The following is a 24419-nucleotide window of genomic DNA, read 5'->3' as shown; positions in this document are numbered from 1 at the left end:
ACAAAGTGCCTCTAGTGCCTGAGTTAAATTACCTAAAAAAGAAACACATATAAAATCAAATGAGAATAACAAATTCCAATTCATGTTCCCAGCATTGGCAGGACTAAATCATATCTCTAAAGCTTTCATTTATCACATGGTCAGGCACCACTGCCAGGTGCAGCTTTCTGATTCTAAGGTCACCTGCCAGAAAGCTGGCTACGTTAAAGCAAATTAAACTAGTCAAGAGAGCCTGGAGATAAATCAGGGAAGGTCATAGTTGCAGAAAGAATTTCCCTCTCAACGGGGGAAATGTATACCATTGTCTTAACTGACAGTAATGATCACAAAACATAACAAAGTTCATCATATCTTGCAATGAAAAGTTGTCACAGCTACAGGGGGCCATATTATCAATATTATTCCTCCCCTGTGGATCAGCAAACAGCCAATGTATCAAATTAAATCGAAATCTTGTTAATAAGGAACGATGATGAGAGGGATTGCGACCATGGTTAAAAATAGTTCTGTTGCCTTTCACATTCTTTAGGAATGCCCTGCCATTCATGCTTAAAGGAGGTCCTTAGTGGCTTGCATGAGTAATGTATGTGGCAACGACCTAACATTCTGCACAAAATGGTGTTTTCTTAATGTCTGGCATGCCACAGACCGTGGTTGTTTGGAGCAGATCTGGGGGACCTTGGGCATGATAATAGCTATCTGAAATATTGCTTGTCTGTGGGGGGCAGAGTCCTCATCGTGTCTCATGGGCCTGCAACAGAGGCATGGACTGGTATATGGTGGTGGAGAGAGTGATTTATGAAAGCAGGGGGTGCTCGACACAAATGGGGCAAGATCTGTGGCAAATGGAAAAGCTATAGGGAAAATTCATGTACAGGCCCTGTAACCGGGAATGTTAACCTTGGAACCTCTACCTAGGAACCAAGGTGCAGTGACAGCATAACAATACTAAGGGGTCCATTAGGATGCCGGGCGGACTTTGCCAGCCTGCCATCCCCGTGCATCCTAATGGCCAAGGCGGGACCGCCGCTCCGATGGTGGGCGGTCCCGCCTTGGCCATTAGGATGCACCCGCCACACTGGCGGGCACATCCTGTATTTTTACCATTGCGGCGGGCGGTGCTGAAAGCGCCGCCCGACACAATGGTAAAAATGCACTTTGTGCATTTCAAAGCACAACATGACAGGCACCGCGCGGTGCCTGCCATGTTGCACTTTGAAATGCGCGGGGGTACCATAGGTACCCCCCCATGTGCACCCCCATCCCCCCGGAGTCCCAGGGGGCCCACAACAGGCCCCCGCAGGGAGTCTCTGCATGCCTTTCCGTGGCGGCATTGCCGCCACAGAAAGAAATTCCCCAAAGCCCATAATAATATGTCTGGCAGTGTCTAATACACACCGCCACCATATTAAACATTAAACAAAGCGGCGGACGGTCTTTCCATCCGCCGCGGTCCCCCCAGCCATAATAATATGGCGGGGGAAATGGGTGGCGGGCGGCAAAGGATGTTGGACGGATTGCCACCGCCCACATGGAGGTGGCGATCCGCCCGACATCCTAATGGGCCCCTAAGTGTGGTTTTGGGAGACTGGTAATACTTTATTGCACAGTTAATTAAAACTATTACAAACCATCATCAATAAAAACACTTCCGTTTATTTATAACAGCCATAACAAATTATGATAATACTGTGGTAGGGTGCAAGTAAACACTGCGAATAAAAGGTGCTGAAGCTGAAACTATTAAAATACAGGCAAGATGTAAGATTGGCCCAAAAACCGTCTCACTTCTGTCATACCATTGAAAGCTTCGCATGGTTGGGCAAACGTACATTCCCGTTCAAATTCAGGTAATTATTGCAGTCCATAATCTGCCTGGGTAACAAAATTGTATCCTCCACGTAAGCTTGTGCTTTGTAGCAGTAAAGCTCAATGGACACAAAGATGCTAGCTGAGCCCTCGTTGCCATCCGAATATTTTGGCTCTAAGGGTACAAGTGTTGTGCTGGGTTCCGTCACTGTCCTTCCTGCTTTTTCGCTAATGTGAGTGCCATGCCTTCTTCATGCAGGTTGTGGCGCTGGCTTCTACTCTACAGCCAAACCAATTTGGCTTTTTCTGTTTATTCTTTCACTTTGTTAACGGCGAAGAAAACATTGTACATCTTATCACCATCTGCAAGGACCTGCTACAAGAACGCCGGAGACTTTTGAGACCACTATTCAATAAACTACGGGTAAGGTCATGCAGGCAGGCAGTCCTGGCATGTTTCTCCGGCGATGATGTTCAACTGAGCTGCCGATTGGTAAAATATCTTGAAGCTGCAGAGCAGAAACTAGCGTCACAATCCTCATGAAGAAGGCACCACACACGCACTAGCGGAAAAGCAGGAAGGACAGTGACGGAACTCAGCGCAACCTTTGTACCCTTAGAGCCAAAGTAATCGGATGGCAACAAAGGTCTAGTTGGCACCTTGGTGTCCATTGAGCTTTATTGCTATAAACTCCAAAAACTTTGATCAGTTAATGGCCAGAGTTCAAGATCTGAATAACTATGGCATAGACGTCTCGCTGAAACTTTTTTGTTCTATAACAATCAATTAGCTGCGCTGCTAGAAGGGCGCTATTGGGACTCCTTCTCTGTTTTCCTGCCATTCTACTGTTCACTTTCTTTGTAGCACATGTGGTAATTTCCTTTTGGGCGGGACTATGCAAGCACAAGTTTACACAGAGGATCAACTCTTGGGACCCAGGCACAGTAAGGACTGCAACAATTAACTGAATTCGAATGGGAATATAAGTTAGCCCAACCACGCAACGTTTTTAATGGCATGACAGAACTGAGCCAGCTCTTAGGCCAATGTTATACTCTGCCTGTATTTTAAGAGTCGTGGCTTTAGTATTTTAATAGCAGTTCTTACTCATAGCTTACCATAGTATCATCGCACTTTGCTATGGCTGTTTCGAAATATGAAACTGTTTTAATTGATGATGACTTGTAATGGTTTCAAGTAATTGTACAATAAAGTATTATTATTATTATTATTACTATCACCCAATTAATTGAAGCACCGGTGTGCGATACTACAAATAGGTTCAGCAGTGGTCTCTACCCCTCCTGGCCTCAATGGTAGGGTGTTAAAATATCAATTACAAAAATATAGCTGACATAAATATAGTTGTAAAAATATCGTTTACAAAAATATCGACTCCCTATACTTAAACAGGTAAGTACATAAATATCGACTCCAAAATATCGTTGTAATTAATATAGATGTAAAAAATATCGACTTTTTAAAATAATTAAATTTACATTAAATAATAAATAAATATAAGTACTATTAACAAAATACATTACATTACTTTTATTTTTTAACTATTTAAAACAAACTTACTACACTTTTTAATTATAAACTTAATAAATGTGGACATATACATATATTTAACACATTACTTTATATAACAAAAATAATACATACATATAATTAAAATATACAATATATTACTAATTAAAACTTTTGATAGCGTAGGAGTAAAAATTACTATTCCCACTCCAGAGGGTGCAACAGTAGGGAAAGCGTTGGATAGCGTAGGGGTAAAAATTACTATTCCCACTCCAAAGGGTGCAACAGTAGGGAAAGCGTTGGATAGCGTAGGGGTAAAATTTACTATTCCCACTCCAGAGGGTGCAACAGTAAGGAAAGCGTTGGATAGCGTAGGGGTAAAAATTACTATTCCCACTCCAGAGGGTGCAACAGTAGGGAAAGCGTTGGATAGCGTAGGGGTAAAAATTACTATTCCCACTCCAGAGGGTGCAACAGTAGGGAAAGCGTTGGATAGCGTAGGGGTAAAAATTACTATTCCTACTCCAGGGGGTGCAACAGTAAGGAAAGCGTTGGATAGCTTAGGGGTAAAAATTACTATTCCCACTCCAGGGGGTGCAACAGTAGGGAAAGCGTTGGATAGCGTAGGGGTAAAAATTACCATTCCCACTCCAGGGGGTGCAACAGTAGGGAAAGCGTTGGATAGCGTAGGGGTAAAAATTACTATTCCCACTCCAGGGGGTGCAACAGTAGGGGAAGCGTTGGATAGCGTAGGGGTGAAAATTACTATTCCCACTCCAGGGGGTGCAACAGTAGGGAAAGCGTTGGATAGCGTAGAAGTAAAAATTACTATTCCCACTCCAGAGGGTGCAACAGTAGGGAAAGCGTTGGATAGCGTAGGGGTAAAAATTACTATTCCCACTCCAGGGGGTGCAACAGTAGGGAAAGCGTTGGATAGCGTAGGGGTAAAAATTACTAAATGTATTTAATCATTTATAAAATAACAATTATTATTATTTTTTTAATCATTAATTAAATAATTAATCAATTAAATTGTAATTAATTTACTACATTTTCAATAAAAAATTCCTGTACACACACCTAAAATTAATTAAAAAATTAACATTTTTAATTACATAATTATTAATCAATTAACTAATTGAAATTAATTAACTATTATTTATTACACTATTTATATTCATTTAAAACATTAATTAATCTATTATTTCATTATATTTAAATTACTTCCCACCCTACTCCCCTATAAACCCACAACCCGCTACGGAACTATTAATACTAAATTCAACATAAAATACATTATTAACTAATAAAATACTACTAAAAATACTACTTTATCTACAAATACTCATTAAAAACACTACATTACTTATAATTATTTAAAAAACGATATTATTGTAAACTATGTTTTTGTAAACGATATTTATTACAACTATATTAATGTTAACGATATTACTTACCTGTCTGTCGATATTCTTGTCAGACTATATTTTTGTCATCGATATTTCTTCCTGTAGATATTTTTGCAGCGATATTTAGGTAAGTCGATATTTTTGTGACGATATTCCCGTTCTGTACCGGCCTCAATGGTGGGCACATCTGTCAATATTACCACTAGTGGCGTATATTCGGGAAGGAGCTGCAGTATTAAGCTATTTAACTCAATCTCTTTCTGTTTGGGTCAGGAGTGGGTAGTGGCCCTTTGATTATTAATAGTGATGTGAGAGGGACCTGTCAAAGGGAAAGGAGGCCTCTGGGAGAATGGTAAGGGAGTCTCCCCTCCTCCTGAGTTTTTATGAACATTGAAGTTTACTGCTGCCCCTGTTTTCTGCTGATACAGATCCTTGAGTTTCTTTCAAGGCTTCATTGAAATTGGGCACGCTCGAAGAATTATGTGATGTGTGCTTCCAAAACACCTAATTTCGCCTGCAACCCTTCCATCACGATTTGAATGAGCTTTACAATACTATTGTGCAGACTATTAAGCATAGGTTCCAGAACTGCTTTAAGTTTATCCTCCATCCAGCACAAAGGCACAATGTTAGTTTCAGCTGTTTATACCCTGGGACAGGAGCCGAGGAATTCTCTTTGTTAGTGGCCAAGTTCATTCGGCTAGATCAGGACTTTGTCCTGGGGACTTCCTTATTCCTTTTTTTGGCTAGTGACGTCCTCTCTAGGGATGAGGACTTCGATGTCGCATCACACTTGGGTACAATGAGCCCCCTTGTTACAGAATCAGTTAAGGACACTCCTCTCTGCTCAAAGTTACAGGGCACTGCAAGGCGGCCTCTCTCAATCTGAGGGGCAGGATTCTGAGTACATGTATTCGCTGCTAGTACTAGTTTTTCCTCTACACTTTGTATCTCTTCATTCAGTGTCCCAACTGCAGATGTAAGATAGGAAATAATGAATGGGCACTTACGTGAGTCCTAGGCCATTATTGCAGATAGATTTTCGCTTGCCCATAGTTGATGGAGGATAATGGGCGAAAGAGTGGTTGCCCAGCCTCGCCCAGCGCATTCCACATTTCTGGAGCCGGTGGCGCGAGATTGACTACTGCGGGACTGTGAGTCCCAGGAGGATGTTAGGGTCCTGGAGGTGGCTTCTTCTTCAATCTTACACCAGCCTCACCTGCAACCACTTTACCAGTGCTGTAAAGCTCATTTCAGGAGTCCTCACCGCAGGAGTGAGCACTTTGGAACTGAGAGCCCCAGTAGCCTGTTGGGGCCCCAAAGACAGCTACTTCTTCGATCTTGCACCAGCCTCACCAGCCGCCACTTTACCAGTGCTATAAAGCCCATTTCAAGAGCATCCCACTGATGGGTGAGGGTTTGCATCCTTTTTAGGGGACTCCTCATGACTCCCTTGACAGGTCAGATACTATTCTCTAAAAAAATCTAGTTAAGGTCCACAACATCTTGTAGGGTTTCTTGATATTTAGATAGATACTTGGGAGGGTAACTTACAGATCTCCCTCTCCTCTCCCCCACACCCTTTGATACTGGCCTGGTGTTAAACATATTTTAAATTCATTACAAGATGGTGCAAAGAGTTAGGGTAACCAGTGACCCTGCTAGTCTCTAGGATATTCTTTGGAGATGAAAAGTGGAAACTCACAACAATGGTGTCATCACAATTCTGGGTGTGGCTGAAAATATGCTTGATCTGAGACCAACTGTACAAGGTACGCTGCTTGATAGAAGAGAATTAAGTTTGATATTATCTGTTTTAGCCATCATAAAATGGTGGGTATTACTGAAAATGTATGGCATTATTACAGGTCACCTGTGACAGTTTTTCCATGGCACCAGTGCTTTTACCAATATCTTCACTATAGCTAAATCCAATCAGATATCATACTTGTTGTTTGGTGTGACCGCAATCATTTTCTTACATAAATTGTAAGAATTCCTATAGAGAACATTTAATAAATGTAAGCAGAGATATGTTGTTATAAATACAAATCTCTACAAAGAGTTTCATTACCCTTACATGTAGTGCTAATGCCTATTTGTGACTAATTTGAAAAACATTTTTGTCCTTTAGAAGATACATTATGTAAATCAAGTGGAATATTGAACTGCTGGAGAAAATATTGCATTGTTGACGAGGTATGGCACTCACTGCAGATTAACTAATATTTTGTTTATATAACTATACGGTCAAATGGAGTTTAGTCTATCTCTTAACAGTAGGTTTTATTGGAATGTGGTTGTAAGAGTTCTAAGACTGCAAACTCTCTGGAGGAGCATTCCACAGGTGTCAGTTGGAGTGTGTCCTGCATAGGATACAGCGATGGATTCGAATGTAGTTGATGTTAACTTGAAATAAACTTACTGTGGAGCACATGTGGAAGCTCATGTTATGGGAGACAAGTTGACGGGAATGATCAAGTCTCTCTACAATTAAGAATGATTAAATTTACTGATGAAAGAGTATTACATCTCTTTGACTGATGCAAATGTACCCTCGCATTTGTGTAGTTTGGGGGCCCCCAGGGTATCCTCACTGGCAATATGTGGGTGGCCCCAGACCCTTACACACTGCTCTTGTGTGAGGGTGATGAGATTACCTTCCTTCCTAATCCAAAAGACCTGTGGCCCTCCTCTTCCCTCAGCACTAGAGGTTTGTTCAGCCCCGGGTCTTCAGTTGCAGTTGGAAGGTGATGTGGCATTTCCCCCATATTATTTTTGTTAAATGATGTTACCTGTTGTCTGTTGAAATAGACCAATTGTCATCCTTCGAGATTGGACAGGGTTACTCAACCTGTTCTAAGTTTACAGTACATATGGTCTCCCCTCTGTAAGGCCTTCTTTTGTTTGGATAAACCTTCTTGCCCATATGATGTGTCTACGGTCTAAATGTTGTCCTGTATTTCTAAACAGTTTCAATAAAGTTATCTAAAATAAATATATATATATTGTTGATTTGACTACGTAACCCTTGGTTTTTGAAACACAGTCGTAGGTGTTGAGAATATAAAAAGAAATTTATTTTTCTTCTAGCCTTGAAGGTATCAAATTACTTTGTTTATGAGTATACAGAACAGATAATTTTTGAGTCCTCTATCATGTACTGATGATTCTGCTAACGGAAGGTGGAGAAATGTAGATTATTTTAAAAGTTTCTAATTGTAGCTGCAAATATTGTATGTATATATGAGTAGAGACATTATTAATAACGTTTACATTCATAAAATGTCTGACACTAATTATTTAACGTGCACTGAGAACATTCTTGAAGTAAACACTGATGATCAGAAATATAGGTTGATCCCGTTGGTGTTGCTCTTGTAAGGTGATGACTTTATTTTTATTTTTGGAATATACTAGGTACATTTTGTGTAGCATTATCCATTCTTCAGTGCTTTAATTCAGGTGCCACTTTTGAACAATGGCATTCTTTTCTTTTATTATTTATGCCAGCAATGCATTATGATGTGTGAAGAATCCTGCTCCCTTTGTCCTATTTGAAATGTTATCCTTGAGACGGGGTACATAGAATATGGCTGTCACTTCTGCTAAGGGCTGTAAATGTAATACTACACTCTCTAATGCCTTAACTAATAGCAAATGCTGATATAGTGAAGGATATTGGTGAGTTACCTAAGTCATATTTCACTGGGATGAACTTTGTGGATCATAGTTGTACTCACCACACAAGAAAAAATCTGATCAACTACATGGTGCTTCCTACAACGAGTGGTTACTTTATGCAATGAAAAAGATTGTTTTGTGTAATAAATAACAATTATGCATTCGAAATGTTCATTTTGTGTAACAAATAACAATTACAAAAAGGAATCTCTGTTAAAATGGACCTTACATTTATCATATTAGAGCCTGATGTGGAGTATGGTGGGTGGATTACTTCATCACAGCTGTGACGGATATCTTGTACGCCTTATTACAATACAGTATATCCAATATTCCTGTGTTGAGATGGACGGGATATTCATCACTGTGACGGAGTGCCTATCCACTAAACTTTCAATCAGGGATATTTAAGAAAGGTCAATCAATTTTTCTAAAATATATGCTTTGAAGTTTGAAAAGAACTGCAAGGGTAAAATTGAAATCATGGACATCATATTGCAGTTGAAAACAAGGATCAATAATTAAATACCCAATTTCATTACAGCACACACTCATATTTCCCAACTAACCTACTTGCAATTTTTTGTCACTGATTAAGTTAAGCAAAACCAAAGGGGATGATGGACGGAGTGTTAAACATTGCAAGCACTCACCCCCAGTCAACTGGGTTTAATCCATCATCATTCTTTATCTCACTCCATCACCCCAGTTCAGACATGGCAATATGCAAATTAGTCTGACCCTGTGCCCTCATGGGAACACTCCAGCCCGAACTGCCAAGCCATGTCTTTCCTGGACCGGAAACAAGCATCCTGGGACTGGTTTCTGGCTCATCAGCCAGGCTAGCTTGAATCCAGTGGCAAAGTGAGCAAGGGATCCACATCTGGGCATACCCTGCCAACTCAGGGACAACAAAGCAAAACCAAAGGGGATGATGCAGAGAGTGTTGAACATTGCAAGCACTCACCCCCAGTCAACTGATCTGGGTTTAATCCATCATCATTTATTAAGTTAACCCAAAAGGAGAAATGTGAATAATAAAGATACGAAAAAAGTATTGTCCTGGGGAATAGCATTGGATTTTAAGATTTGTAAGAATACAATGTTACAAAAGAGACACAATATAGAACTCAAATAAAACGTTTTTATAGTTCATCAATTTAGACCAAGTTCTTGGGAGCTTGGTTATGAAATGTATCTCTGCGCAATAGAGAAGTATTAATGTAAGAAGCCTAAAATATTGGAAACTACGATAAAACAAGTATTTCACTGCCATTAGGATTCATATCAATGCTTGCTTATAACAAGCAAAGCGAGCAGGGTCGGTAAGCTAGAAATCTATCCCATATGTTTTTTTCTGCAAATACCCCTGAAAAGCAGTGGAAGCTGTGTGCTGCACCCTGCATGGTTCCTGACAAGTACGGATGATTTTTATATGGTGCAGATGGGTATATACACACCCTGTTCCCTGATTCCAACCCTGGCTGTGCTCGCAAGTACAATTCAGTGCATTACACTGATCAATCTTTGTGGTTTTCTTCAATGAGGTATACTATAGAATTGACAGAAACGCCATACATTTGATATACATTCATGTTGTAATTTCCTATTTTCACTGCCAATCAAGGAAAACGTGAATTGTCATTGACTGAATCATGATAAATGGAGAACATATTGTTTCAGGATGAAAGCATATAAGTCACATATACTCCCCTTTCAGTAACCTGAGTACCAAGAAGCTTCCAGGCTTTTTAGTTATGGTTATTCAAGGCAAAATAATGGAGCATCACTCCAATTAGAGATCATGGAAGAGTGACTGAAGAGAAGCTAAAAGGTGTAGGCATCCAATTCTTCACTCATTTTGTTTCAGTACATTATAAAATAAATGGTTATTTATTGCAATTATTAAAGCATTATATCAATGAATATCTGAGCAGGAAGACAGATCAAATCCTAAAAAATAACTTAAATTAAATATGCTCTAATGTGTGTTTGGACCACAATCGTAGGTACAATACTACACGTTTTAGCCTCTGGGTCATGAAGATGGGAGGTAAAAATATAAAAACATTTTTGGGTAAAATATTGCAAAATCGAATTTGTTAGTTTCATATTACATCGATTTAAAAAATAAAAAGGACAATTAGCAACTAATTGATACCTTTAATGCAATAACTCGTAACCTGTTACAATTAAAATAATCAGTACATGTTTGAATTACACATTTATAGTGAGAATGACCACTTAAACCTTTATGTACTTTTGCCTTGAAAAAAATTAATTGAGGCAAAACATGTGACGCCAGTTGCAGTTCTGTTTTCCCAAACCAAATAAATGTAAAGTAAAAATAACAAGCAGAGTACAATTACCCTTAAAGGAACATAATCCATAAATGGGTGAGCTCATTCTTTTTTTACTCAACAGTATCATAAATATTTGTTCAGATATATGCTTAATAGGAAATCATAAAGCAACCTGCACACCGAAGCTGAACTTCAGTGCACAAATGGCTTGTGTTATGTGTAAATTCACATTTTGTGTTCGACAACCTTGAATTGATACTAACAAAATGACGTACTCACATGTAACATTACAACAGTATGGTAGTGACGTACTCACATGTAACATTACAACAGTATGGTAAAATGTTATGTATGACCAAAACTGATCATAGGCAGGAGGAATGAGTGTTTCAGGTGAGGAAACTTTGCAGTGTTCGTGAACACCCACAAACTTGCAGGTGTGTGTGTATATTTATGTACTTTAAAAAGCACATTTCCATCAAGACATGTTCAGAGTTTTACTTCTGTGACCAGGACTAAATTTGTGTCTAGTGTAGAAAAGGAAGGGAACACACCCATAATTGATTGTGGAGTAAAGCAAGAGGGTTTTACCCCTGGGGAAATTAGGGCGTATATTATCAAGGACCGGTGTTTAAATTATTGCCGTTTTATCGGCAGGAAACTGACGATAAAACGGCGATAATGGGCTTGATAATACACCCTTGTTAATTCCCATAGAAGCCCGTGTTAACACAAGAACATGTGCTTCTATGGGAATTAACAAGGGCGTATTATCAAGCCCAATATCGCCGTTTAATCAGCAGTTTCCTGCCGATAAAACGGCGATGATTTTAACACCGGTTCTTGATAAGATGCCCCTACATTCCATTTGGAGATTTTTTTAAGCAGACATTCAATTTTGTATTACATGTACGTGTGCGTAGACGTAGACGTACACCATCTATACTTGTAGAAGCACAGTTGATAAGCACGTGAGCTACAGATTCTACGTTTATACCTTTGGAGAAATTAAATTATAAGAGGAAATAAGAATGCTCTGTATCAAAGCCTGAACTGCAGATAAAACATATTGACATCGAACACTTATCTAATGAGTGGGGAACTCAACAGAATAACAACAAGGAAATAAACAAAATAGATAGGGGATGTGTTTGGCAGTAAATGATCAACTCTGAGCCTATTGACCCAGCTGCCCTAGAAAGAAAATGCAATAACATGTTGGGCTAAAATGGTGTGGTAGCAGGGAGTAAGACCCATCTGCAGAACAGACTGCATTAGTGAAGCAGTACCGCCAAACAAGAGTGTTATGAGAAGAAGAAACAATAAGAAGATGACGTTTGTGTTGTAAGTCGTGGATTTGAAAGTCATACACAGCAAAATATTGCATTGAAGTTACTTTTGTCAAAGGGCTACTATTGTCATAACCACTGTTCGGAGAAACTTCAGAGTGAAGAAGATGGAACTGTTTGATTGGGGTGGTTTACGTTGGTTTACGTTCATATAGTTGGTTCTCTGTAAATGGTATTCTGCAGCCAAGGAATGCGATGGCTGTTAAAAATAACTTCACGTTCAATGCTATACAAGGCACTCATTTATTTTTTTCCTATTTGATACATTTACATAGAAGCTCGAAATAAGAAAGCCTTTCTTAAAATGTATAATAAATCAACAACATGTTTCCATGACAACGATACAAGTAAAACACATGAGCTACCAAGGATGATTAGTGAGTAGCGCTGCGCCTTTCTTACAAAGTAAGGCGTCCACTTTCTTAAAAGAAAGCCATAACGCAGCAAGTAAAATATCATTGTGTCTGCAAAGTGAAAAAAGCACATTATGTGTAATTTAAAAAGACGATGAATTGGTACCCAGGCAACATTTCAAAGGGGGACCAAAAATAGGACAATGTAGTCATCCATAAAATACCACAACTATGAATGACAGCCTTTCCAGGCAATAGTAAACCATGATAAATGAAACACACGGAACTAATGGCTAAAAGAGGTTGACCTAAAGCTCAGCTTGTCTCTGTAATTCCTTTTCACCTTAATGAATCACTAATGATTTAAGGTTGTCCATACACCTAAAACTATCTATTAAAATAAAAACAGTACATCGGAGAAGGAAAATCAATGGGAAGACCATCGTAATAATGGATGAGTAAATGACACAAATGTTTAGTGTGGTAAAAGAGAATAACAGATTTCATTTGAGCCAAAGTAAAGCAATATGAGAAGCAGTGTGGTCTTGGTGAATTAAGAAATCCGGCACAATGCTACCGAGCCCTTAAGCTGCTGGTCCTAGAGACTGCTGCCTACTATTTATTGTTAAATGGTGGGTATTTAATTGACTATGTAAACACAGTTTCATAATATCAGTCCAGCTGCCAGTGTTCTATCTGCCCCGTGAAGCCGTAAGCATAAGGTTGCACTAATTTGCATATTTTTCTTAAAACAATCTTACCTAAAATACCAGAATTCAAGTGCCTTGATGACCTCTCAGGAGATTAGTGCGCTATACAAATCATTATAACATTACATAACATGAGAGTGGAGGTAGTCAGAGGCTCCTCCTTCCATAGTTCTCATGTGGGGTAGCGAGGGGAGAAGGTACCCTGAAAATTGATTCAATTTTGAAGCTCTTGCATTCAGTTCTAAATGTATATATGGGATAGAGTACCTTCGTTACATCATAGGTATATTACAAGTACAGCTCCCGGTTTCATGCTATTTATTTTTTTGACATTTCCGTCTGTATTTATCCATATTTATTTTTTGTCAACTTTATCTGTATTTATCCATATTAATTGTGGGTTTTGTGACAAAAATCAGGCTGAAACTGGTATATTTCCGTATTTATTTAACCAATAAATATGCAGTCATGGTTGAATGCCATCTAGGTTTCAGTAATATGAACACCCGCAGAAGATTAATCAATGTACTCAAATGAAAATATGCACATTTCAGTATTAACCTTTGTCATATCTACTGCTGTTTAAGCCTCTTTACCGACATTCTTTTTTTTACCCCCTTCCCTATCAATCCACACAGTTATTGGCTTGGAAGTCATGGCAAAGTGTAGTGAGAATCACTCAAAGGCACCCAATATCAAATTTTATCCACATTTCAAAATAAATACAGACAAGAAAATAAATGGTTTTCTTTCTGTATTTATCAGTAAAAATCAGTAAAAATGGAAAAGAGGGAGCCTTATTTACAAGTCACTGAGGAGCTCTGTGGTAATATAGAGGTATGAGAATATAAGCCATGGAACACCAAGTGGAGTTGCAATATGGAGGAGGGTAATGTACACCTTAAAATACAGGGTCAAACAATGTTATTAATTGTAATACGGGGTCAAGCTATTTCTTACATTATAGGTCTACAGTATCTCCCTCATTGGTCTCACTCCTTCATAATATTGAATAAACAGCAAATAAGGATATTAATTACAGAATCTACTCTACAAAATTCGGCATACTAATATAGTTCTAGTGATTTGTTCCGACAACAAAACTAGAACCACTTTAATTGAAGTAACTACTGAAAACAGCTTTCGATCAAAAATGTGAGTTAATGTTCAGAGGTTCCAATTTTTGCTAATGAACTAGAAGGTTACAAAACATAAACATGCTGCCATAATTGCCCGTGTTTTTCTTAGGGGCCTGCCGCTGCTCAATGCTATGCTAAATGTGTGATGACATAGGGCAGTTCTAGCTAGGATCTTTCAGTTCAAAGCATTTTTTTCATATCAGTCTTAACCCCTTTGACGCGATGAGCTCAGCTCGTCATGAGTTACGGTTCTCATACGCTCATGATGAGCTGAGCTCGTCATGTAACGCAGGTTTTTAAAAAAGTCAACGCGCAGAGGGAAAAGCCGCCGCGCGCATGGTGTTAAACAAAGTTGTTGTCTGAAAACTGACAGTTGGACCAGCTCCCTGGATGGATGAGGTGCAATAAAGTAGTGCTCTTGTGCTTGACCTACTTTGTGGTCTCAGTCTCATTTGATGATCTCAACACCGCACAAGTCATTTACCATGGTTGCCTAGTCTTGATTCCACATCATGCCTCTTGGTCAGTCCTTTAAATGGGAAAAAAATAGTGCAGATACTCATTTAAATGGGATGAGGGGCCGGGCTAGGGAGGGGCTAAGAGCAAGACATGCTGATTCCTATTGACTTCATTACTAGTTGCAGCACATACCAAAACACATGAGAAATGCGTTTCTATAAATAAAACAGGTTAATTTGTTTCACAAAACGACAGTCAAATGCGGTGATGTTTTAACATTTCCTTGTTTTATAATATTTGCAGCTTCCATACTGGTTTTTGCTTTTGCTTGGAACTACATTATATATTCTTGAGCGTACACACACACACACAGAAAAAATCAAGCAGACGTGCCCACAGAAAGCATTCCACACATCTCAATCAATGAATATAAGATGGTCTCTTTAAAATAAAAAAAAGGTTTTGCTTTATTATGCAGAAGCTTTATAATTATTACATCAGATTATTTTTGGTCAACACACACCCTAAACTCCCATGTAAGCCCGTCTGCGCCCGTCCGCGCCGGGACCGCGCCCAGCGCCAGGACCCCTGGCCCCCGCCGGACGTACGACGCCGCCACCCTCAACGCACTCAACGCCGGCCGAGTCCAGGGCTGCTACCGAGCCACCCCAAGACGCACCCACGGACCCTTCTGCTGCAACGCCTGCAAGTTCACCTGCATCCGGACCTGCACCACTCCAGCAGTGCCCAAGACCTCTACGAGCAACAGCAGCAGCCACCTGAGATGCATCCTGATCAACACCCGCACCGTCCACAGGCACGCCATCGAGATCTGGAACCTGCTCGACACCACAGCCCCAGACGTCGTCTTCTTTACAGAAACCTGGATGAACGCCTCCTCTGCGCCTGACATCGCCATCCCAGACGGCTACAAGATCATCCGAAGGGACCGCATCAACCACAGCGGAGGAGGCATCGCCATCGTCCACGGGAACACCATCCGCATCACGACCAACACCGATGACACCCTCGCTACTGCCGAGCACCTGCACTTCCAAGTCCACATCAACCCCAAGACCACCCTCAGAGGCACCCTCATCTACAGACCCCCTGGACAACGCACACAATTCAGTGAAGACATCGCCGACTTCATCAGCCCACACGCCCTCAGCTCCGCTGACTACATCCTCCTCGGGGACCTCAACTTCCACCTGGAGAACAACAACGACCGCAACACCACCACCCTGCTGGACAACCTCGCCAACCTGGGACTCAAGCAACTGGTGACCACCCCCACCCACTACGCCGGACACACACTCGACCCCGTCTTCTCATCCAGCAAGGACATCGCCTTCAGCCACGCCACCGGGCTCCACTGGACGGACCACAGCTGCGTCCACTTCAGCTTCGCAAGGACCACGATCCACCACCACCAGCAACAGGCTGCACGCAGGAACTGGAACAAGATCACAGCCGACCAGCTCGCGTCCTCCCTGAGCACGAACCCTCCCACCATCACAACGAACCCTAGCCAGGCGGCCACCAACCTCACGAAGTGGATCAACGACTGCGCAGACGAGCTCGCCCCCCTGAGGACCCCACCCAGCAGACCCGGCAGCAAGAAAGCCCCATGGTTCACCGACGAACTCAAGAGCTCCAAAAAGAACTGCCGAGCCCTCGAGAGAACCTGGTGCAGAGACCCAACACCGGACAACATGACTGCCCTCAAGCTCGCCACCCGGAAACACCACCAACTCATCCGCGCCTCCAAGAAAACTGCATTCAAGGAACGACTGGACAACAACGCACACAACAGCAAAGAACTCTTCAACATCGTCAAAGAGCTCTCCAACCCCAACGCCGGAAACAACGACATCACCCCTTCGCAAGACCTCTGCAACTCCCTCGCCTCCTACTTCCACAACAAGATCGCGGACATACACAACAGCTTCAGCACCCAACCGACGAGCACCACGACCGAACCACCGCCCCCCACCTCCACCCTCCGCGCCTGGACTCCGATCAGCACCGAAGACACCGTCCGCACGATGAACTCCATCCACTCCGGATCTCCGACCGACCCCTGCCCTCACCACGTCTTCAACAAGGCCGACGCTATCATCGCACCCCACCTGCGGGACATCATCAACACCTCCTTCGACACCGCTACCTTCCCGGAGAGCTGGAAGCACGCCGAACTCAGCGCTCTACTCAAGAAGCCATCGGCTGACCCCACCGACCTCAAGAACTACCGCCCCATCTCGCTGCTCCCGTTTCCTGCAAAAGTCATCGAGAAGACTGTCAACAAGCAGCTGGCCGCCTTCCTTGAGACGAACGGATCCCTCGACCCCTCGCAGTCTGGCTTCCGGGCCAACCACAGCACCGAGACCGCCCTGATCGCAGTCACCGATGACATCCGAACGCTGCTCGACAACGGAGAAACAGCGACCCTCATCCTCCTCGACCTCTCCGCGGCCTTCGACACTGTCTGCCATCGTACCCTAGTACAACGCCTCAGCAACGTCGGAGTCCAGGAGAAGGCACTGGAGTGGATCATCTCCTTCCTCGCCGGAAGAACACAGAGAGTCCGCCTCCCCCCGTTCAGATCTGAAGCCACCAAAGTCATCTGCGGCGTCCCTCAAGGCTCCTCGCTCAGTCCAACCCTCTTCAACATCTACATGAGCCCCGTCGCAGACATCGCACGCCAGCACAACCTCAACATCATCTCCTACGCTGACGACACCCAGCTGATCCTCTCCCTTACCAACGACCCCGCCACCGCCAGAGCCAACCTTCACGAAGGGATGAAAGAGGTAGCCGAATGGATGATGAACAGCCGCCTGAAACTGAACTCGGACAAGACGGAAGTCCTCATCCTGGGATCCTCACCCTCCACCTGGAACGACTCCTGGTGGCCCCCCGCCCTAGGCAGCGCACCCAAACCAACAGACCACGCACGCAACCTGGGCTTCATCCTGGACTCCTCCCTCTCCATGAACAGACAAGTCAACGCCGTCTCCTCGTCGTGCTTCAATATCCTGCGCATGCTACGTAAGATCTTCCTAGGGATCCCCACCGAGACCAGGAAGACGGTCACCCAGGCCCTCGTCACCAGCCGTCTGGACTACGGCAACACCCTCTACGCCGGAACCACCGCCAAACTCCAGAAGAGACTCCAGCGGATCCAGAACGCCTCAGCACGACTCATCCTGGACATCCCCCGTTGCAGCCACTTCTCCGGACACCTGAGAGATCTGCATTGGCTCCCGGTCAACAAGAGAATCACCTTCCGTCTCCTCACCCAAGCACACAAAGCCCTACACAGCCAAGGCCCAGGATACCTCAACAGCCGCCTCAACTTCTACGCTCCCAAACGCCAGCTTCGTTCGTCCAGCCACGCCCTCGCCGCCGTCCCCCGCATCCGCAGAGCCACCACAGGGGGACGGTCCTTCTCCTACCTCGCCGCCAAGACATGGAACTCCCTTCCCACCCACCTCCGCCTGACCAGGGACCACCTCGCCTTCAGGAAGCAACTCAAGACCTGGTTGTTCGAGCAGTAGCAGATCCCCCTCCCCCCCCCCCCCCCCAGCGCCTTGAGACCCTCTGGGTAAGTAGTGCGCTATATAAATACGATGATTGATTGATTGATTGATTGTTGGAATGTGCTCTCATACGTGATAACGAACAAGAAGGAGGGTCTGTAAAATAAAATTTTTGGCATGGATCACACATTTTGGTCAAGTGAAGCCAGGATTGGTCCAAGGTTTCTGGTTTCGAGATATACAATTCACCCATTGGATGGCTCCATATTTTTCGCCTTTTTTTAACTCCAAAGTTTAATGCTGTTTTTATATGTTGCCACATTATGGTTGGGCGAGGGTAAAAGCGGAAGCCTCATTAAAGCTCAGCTTGTTTTGGGCTCGATGGTCCAAGATGACTTCGAGCCAGAGCCTGACCTCTGGGTCGAGCCAGACTCCATCCTTAAGTGTCTTTGCCACCTCCTTGTCTCAGCTTAACGCTGCTGCAAACGGTCGTAATATTGCCCCTATAGGAAAAGGGAACTGCAGCGCCGTATAATGACGGCGAGGAAAACTCAGCGTAGAACCGAGAGGTGGGCGAGCTAATACATTAATAGGGAGAGCAGGGCATCTGGCTTGGATTTTAAACCCGGTTTATGAGCCTAGCCATGAACATAGTTGCTATGCTAATTGTAAAACAAGCGTCACGTAACATTCTACAAAGTATCTTCAAACTGCAAAAAAATATATTTCCTTCACATGTGGAAACTTTGACATTTGCATGGCAAGTTATCGCACTACGAAGTACTTACTACAAGTGATGGTTTTATACAACTGGTATTCTGCAATCACATATTTGAAGGCGCTTTCATGCGTGATAATGAAAAACAAGTGTTTTGGTAAAATGAAAAATTCGTTTAATATCACACGATTAAAGCGGGGAAGCCGCGATTTAGCCAAGTTTTCTGGGTTCACTTTGTATCAATCGACCAGTAAAATTGTATCTCGTTGTCTTTCCCTGTGCTAAGTCTTTGTTTATGCCTACTTTTTAACACATTGCAAGAACTCGACCCTGAAGGTTTTGGAGTGCTTTAATACGGACACCAGTTACATTACACAAGGTCACCGCATTTATATGCATCGGGAGACTAAGTGATATGCCCACATTCACACGATGATGAGCTCGACGCCGAGACTGGAATCTGCTTCCCCAGCTGGCAGCTCTGACTGCGACCCACATCCTCGGTAGACGGAGGGAGGTAGGCATACCCCACATAAAAGCTCGGCTCGTTATGGGCTCGAAGGTCAAACTGGACCTGGAGCCGAGCCAAGCTTCCTGCTCGAGCTCTTTCAGTGGCTCTCCCCCCTCTATCCATCCCGGCCACTAAGACAAAGTCATCAAGGGTCCAAGACCACTTCAGGGGACTCAGTGGAGGACTCTGAGCCAGCAGAGTGTGGCGGCTCCAGGCAGTCCGTTGTTTCGGCAGTACTCCCCCCGCAAGTGTTACAACACATAAGCACGCGCCTCCTTTCGGGGGCAATGCATTTTGTGGTGCCCGCCCCTGCAGACCTTCGAAACGCTCAACACCATCGAATTGCGAACTCTGCATATTTGGCGCGCTCTAAAGAGGCATTACTAAAGAATATTCCTCCTTTTAAGAATGAGAACATTACCTGAAAACAGCAGCGCTGTGAGTAAGAAGGGAAAAGCTGCAGTTTCTCCGTACTTGAGGGAACCCTCCATTGTGAGCGTTAACAGCAGCCGAGACAACAGGCGGCGATCTTTCTGCTTAGTGTACGTGCCCCTGAGCCCTCGCCCCGCCTCTCTCTTTTTTTAGGTCTCGCCTGCGACAGCGCATGCTGTCTCTTCGAGACATTTAGTAAGTGGCTTTTAAAAGTGCCACCATAGCAGGGGCGTAGCTAGAGCTTGTGGCGCCTGGGGCTATCCTCCAGATTGCCGCCCCTTGGAAGGGGGGGGGGGGGGTGCAGGGGAAAAAGGAGGGTGAGCACTTGAAAGATGTCCACGTAGTATTGCTGCTAATAGTTACCTCGATCATAGATAAACATCCTGCTGCCTGTGACTTTATTCCAAGTGATGTGATCACAAAAAATACACCGGAAATGCACATTCAAACACTATTTGAATGTGCATTTCCACCTGTGTTTTAGTTCTGCAGTAATCAATGGGGAATAAAGCGCTCAAATGTTTTTCAAGCATGAATTTTGTGTTGGCGCTAACCCTACTGCACAGTTTTGCAGACACAATTATTTGTATGAAAGGTTTTATATAGCGCTGGCTAGACCCGAAGGTTTCAGAGCGCTTTACATGAGTATCAGAATTCGAATGCAAAAAATGCATTTATTCCAAAACTTGGACAAATGTTTTCAACGAGACGACCTAACAGAATAACCTCAGCTACACAATAAGGCTACATGCATTGATCTACACTGGAAAGCATTTTCAAGCCAGCAAATACACCTAAAGGTATTAGCTTTTCACAATTATTCGGACACGTGGGTTCTCCAACATGCAGATCCATTCCCTGGTTTTATAGCAAAGAAACACGAATGTGGAAAGTCAACCCGAATTTATTATGTTGTAAGTCGGTGGGCTTAAGTACCATCATATTCTTTTAATGTTCTCTTGCACAACTTTCTAACAGGTAGGATGCTGCAATTTGCATATGCTCAAGTATAGCAAGGTTCTACATTTGTAACTTGAAATACTGCTGTTTGGAAGTACAAGAACACAATACCTTTCAAAGGTGGGTACAATAAACCGAACACATCCTAATAGGGCCATTAGAAAACTACTCAATGTCCTCGTCTACAAGGTTCAACAATATGCAGCATCCTCGTTAGTGCCACACCTTTCATCGTCAATTTAAAACAAGCTATTCCAAACAGGTCAGTTTTGTTTTGAGTGAACGGAGACAAAAAGCGCATCACATGCACAAAATAACAAAACATCAAGTCAATGTGAAGAATTGAGAACGCAAGACAGAAGAGGGGCAGCTAGTGTGTTCTGTACAAAAAAACGTGTGCCCCTTTAATTATACGTGTCACTGTTGCGGTTTCAGATTTGATCTCAAAGTCATTTTGGCAAAGTGGTGCTGTTTCACGTACTCTTATCTCCTGACAGACCGCAGTGGAAACTGCCTGTGCCAAAATTCGAAGTGAGAGATATTTACTCTTATCTCCTCCTAATGAGAGCAAAGTGACAACCGGGAGCGCATCCGTGAGCACGATTGCTCACTTGGAGCGCGCCTCGAAATTAGGCTTATGGCGAAAGTGAACTAATGCTGCTGTGAGCCCTCCACTTCTGTATCCTGCAAAAACACTCCGGCGCACCACGTTCCCAAATAAATTATAAAGCCCGCCGTGGCCGTAACAGGCCTCCAGTGCCGCGCGGCCGCTGCAAAAATGATGCCGCCTGGGGCGGACCACCCCCCGCCACCCCCTAGCTACGCCACTGCACCAGTGGCTGTTGCTGGCCTCCAGCTTGCATTTACGAGTGTGTGCACGTGCACAGCTGCCATCTGTGTTTTTTAGGTCTCGCTGAGCCAGCGCATGCACTACACCGAGACATTTAGTATTGGGATTTTCACAGCAGGCTTTTGGTGGCCTAGCCCTTGCGTTCACGTGAACAGGCACGTGCGCAGCCACCATCTGCCTCCCTTTCAGTCAGGCCCGGCTCCAGGAATTTTTATTTGGGTTGGCCAAGGATGCATTTGGTTGGGCCACTGCGGGCTCGATTTGTCTCATATATGTCTGGGCAGGCCTGCTTCAGGGCCCTCCTTTATCACTTCTTAGTCTTACAAGGCCCAGTAAAACGCACTCTTTTCCAAATCTCTTTCTAAATATTATCAGTCTCAAAAAACATATTTTCCATGTAATGTTCCTTTGATGGGAAGAGGAGGTTTCTGAGGTGGGAGTATCAGGCAAGTGACACTTCTCGGGCTCCCTCTGTATGAACCTTCAGGGAGAATCCCTCTTCATTACTACCTCCCCCTGATCCCGGACTCTGCAACGCACTCCCTTGCAGGCTTGATTATAAATTTGAATTTGAATTTAAAAGTATTTATAGAGCGCACGATTACCAGGCGGTTTCTTGGCGCTAGGGGATGCAACCCTGGGGAACAGGAAAGTGGGTGCTAGGGCAAGAAAGCCTGTGAAAAAAGAAAAGTTTTGAGTTCCCTTTGGAACTCAAGGTATATCACTGTTGACCTGATGGTAAGAGGAAGGGAGTTCCAAAAGGTAGGAGTGAGGACGGAGAACTTTGTGCCCCCCAATTTGTTTTTTTTTAACCGGGGTACTGAAAGAAGAGATTGGGAGGAGGAGCGTAGTTCTCTGCTGGGGGTGTAAGCTATGATTATTGAATTAATAAAAGCTGGAGCCGTCCCAGCACGGGCCTGGAAGGTCATGCATCCCATCTTAAAAAGGGCACGTTCTCTGATGGGAAGCCAATGAAGGGCTCTGAGTAGTGGGGTGACGTGATGTGACTTGGGAAGGCCATAGATAAGATGGGCGGCTTGGTTTTGAACTAGTTGGAGACGCCGGAGGGCGTAGGCGGGAACTCCATTGTACAGAATGTTGCCATAATCCAGGCGTGAGAGGACCATGGCCATAAGAATAAGTTTCAGAGCTGCAAAGGGAAAGAATCGGGAAATCTTTTGAATAGTGCGCAGGGTATAGAAACAGGAAGAAACAACCGTGCTGATCTGGGAGTGTAGAGTAAGGTGTTGATTGAGTGTTATCCCAAGTGTTTTAACTGAAGTGGACGGTGATGGGGAGGGGCCTAGGGAAGGGGGCCAAAAGAAGGGAGTCCAGGGATTGGAGCTGCCACCGGTAAGAACCAACTCGGTTTTATCAGGGTTGAGTTTAAGGTGGTTACAGTTCATCCAATCCCTGATAAAAACCATAACGGATTGAAAGTTGTGAATGGAGTGTGAGGAATCGAAAAGGTTGAAAATGAGCTGGAGGTCATCGGCATAGTTGAATACCGTGACCTCCATCTTCTGTAAAGCAAAGATAAGGGGAAAAATGTATAAATTAAACAAAAGAGGGGAAAGGGAGGAACCTTGGGGGACGCCACACTGCACCTTGCGTGAGGGGGCAGAGAAATCGGCCCGATGGACGACCTGTGTGCGATCCCCCAGAAAAGAGGGGACCCAGGCCAAAGCGGGCCCCCTGATGCCCGCCGCCTCGACACAGGTGAGAAGAATGGTGTAGTCCACCGTGTCGAAGGTGGCGGACAGGTCAAGGAGGACGAGGGCCTGGGGCTGGTTGACATCCATCCCCTCTCTGAGCGTGTCCAAGACGACAACTTTTTCGGCAGAATGTAGCGGGCGGAAGCCCCCTGGCACGGCGCTAGGCAGCCACTGTCCTCAATAAAAGAGCTGAGGACTTTGGTGACATGGCGCTCAAGGACTTTGCCCAGAAATGGGAGGAGGGAGATGGGGCGGTAGTTGGTAAGGGAGGATGGATCGGCGCCGGGCTTCTTGAGGATGGGGATGATGATGGCCGATTTGTGAGAAACAGGGACAACACCCTGCTTGAGGGAATCATTGAGGAACGTAAGGGGAGGTAGGGGACACGCCAAGAAAATCTCTCAAGATGAGAGCCGGACAGATGTCAGAGGGGGATCCTTACTTCACTTGAGAGAGCAGAGAGAGGAAAGTTTCCCTCGTCAAGGGGACTATCTGATCTAATTGAGAGACGTCGGACGGCGGATGGGGATCAGAGAAAGCTGAGGAAGGCGGGGATATGTTGGCCTTAATAACCGCAATTTTCTCAATAAAGAAGTCATTGAGAGAATCACAGAGGGATTGGGAGGGGGAGGGTTTGAGGGTAACTCTATCTGAGGAGGCCAACTCGTGGACTGTGGCAAAAATTTCCCTGGGTTGGTTTTTGGCCGAGAGAATTTTGCCAGAAAAGTAGCTGGTCTTGGCATTGAGGATGGCTTTTTTATATTCGTTAAGGATGGAGGTGTACTGAGATTTTAGCGTCGGACAGTAAGCGCGTCTCCAGGTGCGCTCTGCTCGGCGTACTGCAAGTTTTTTCTCTTTGAGGTCAGTGCTTAACCATCTATTGGCATCGTGGGCGCGTCTGATTCTGACGCGCTTAAGAGGGGCCACTTGGTTGCAGGCATCAGA

The 24419-nt window shown here is 43.9% G+C and overlaps 1 protein-coding gene across 3 annotated transcripts in view; it reads right to left on the bottom strand.

Annotated features, from left to right (window-relative positions):
* LOC147677686 (SLAM family member 9-like) overlaps nucleotides 1–20116 on the bottom strand; it is a 479844-nt gene extending 459728 nt beyond the window's left edge. For 2 of the 3 annotated variants that reach the window (XM_086945331.1, XM_086945332.1), the window contains exon 1: nucleotides 19939–20064. In XM_086945331.1, the coding sequence (XP_086801457.1) occupies nucleotides 19939–20008 (70 nt within the window). In that variant the 5' untranslated portion in view covers nucleotides 20009–20064. Of the gene's footprint in view, nucleotides 1–19938 lie in introns of all 3 variants that reach the window. The other variant, XM_086945330.1, reaches the window with a different exon arrangement.
* Between the last annotated feature and the right edge of the window lie 4303 nt (nucleotides 20117–24419).

The sequence above is a fragment of the Lissotriton vulgaris genome, chromosome 12 (genome assembly GCF_964263255.1).
Source record: "Lissotriton vulgaris chromosome 12, aLisVul1.2, whole genome shotgun sequence".
Taxonomy (NCBI): domain Eukaryota; kingdom Metazoa; phylum Chordata; class Amphibia; order Caudata; family Salamandridae; genus Lissotriton; species Lissotriton vulgaris.
This window is presented reverse-complemented; position numbering and strand designations above follow the sequence as displayed.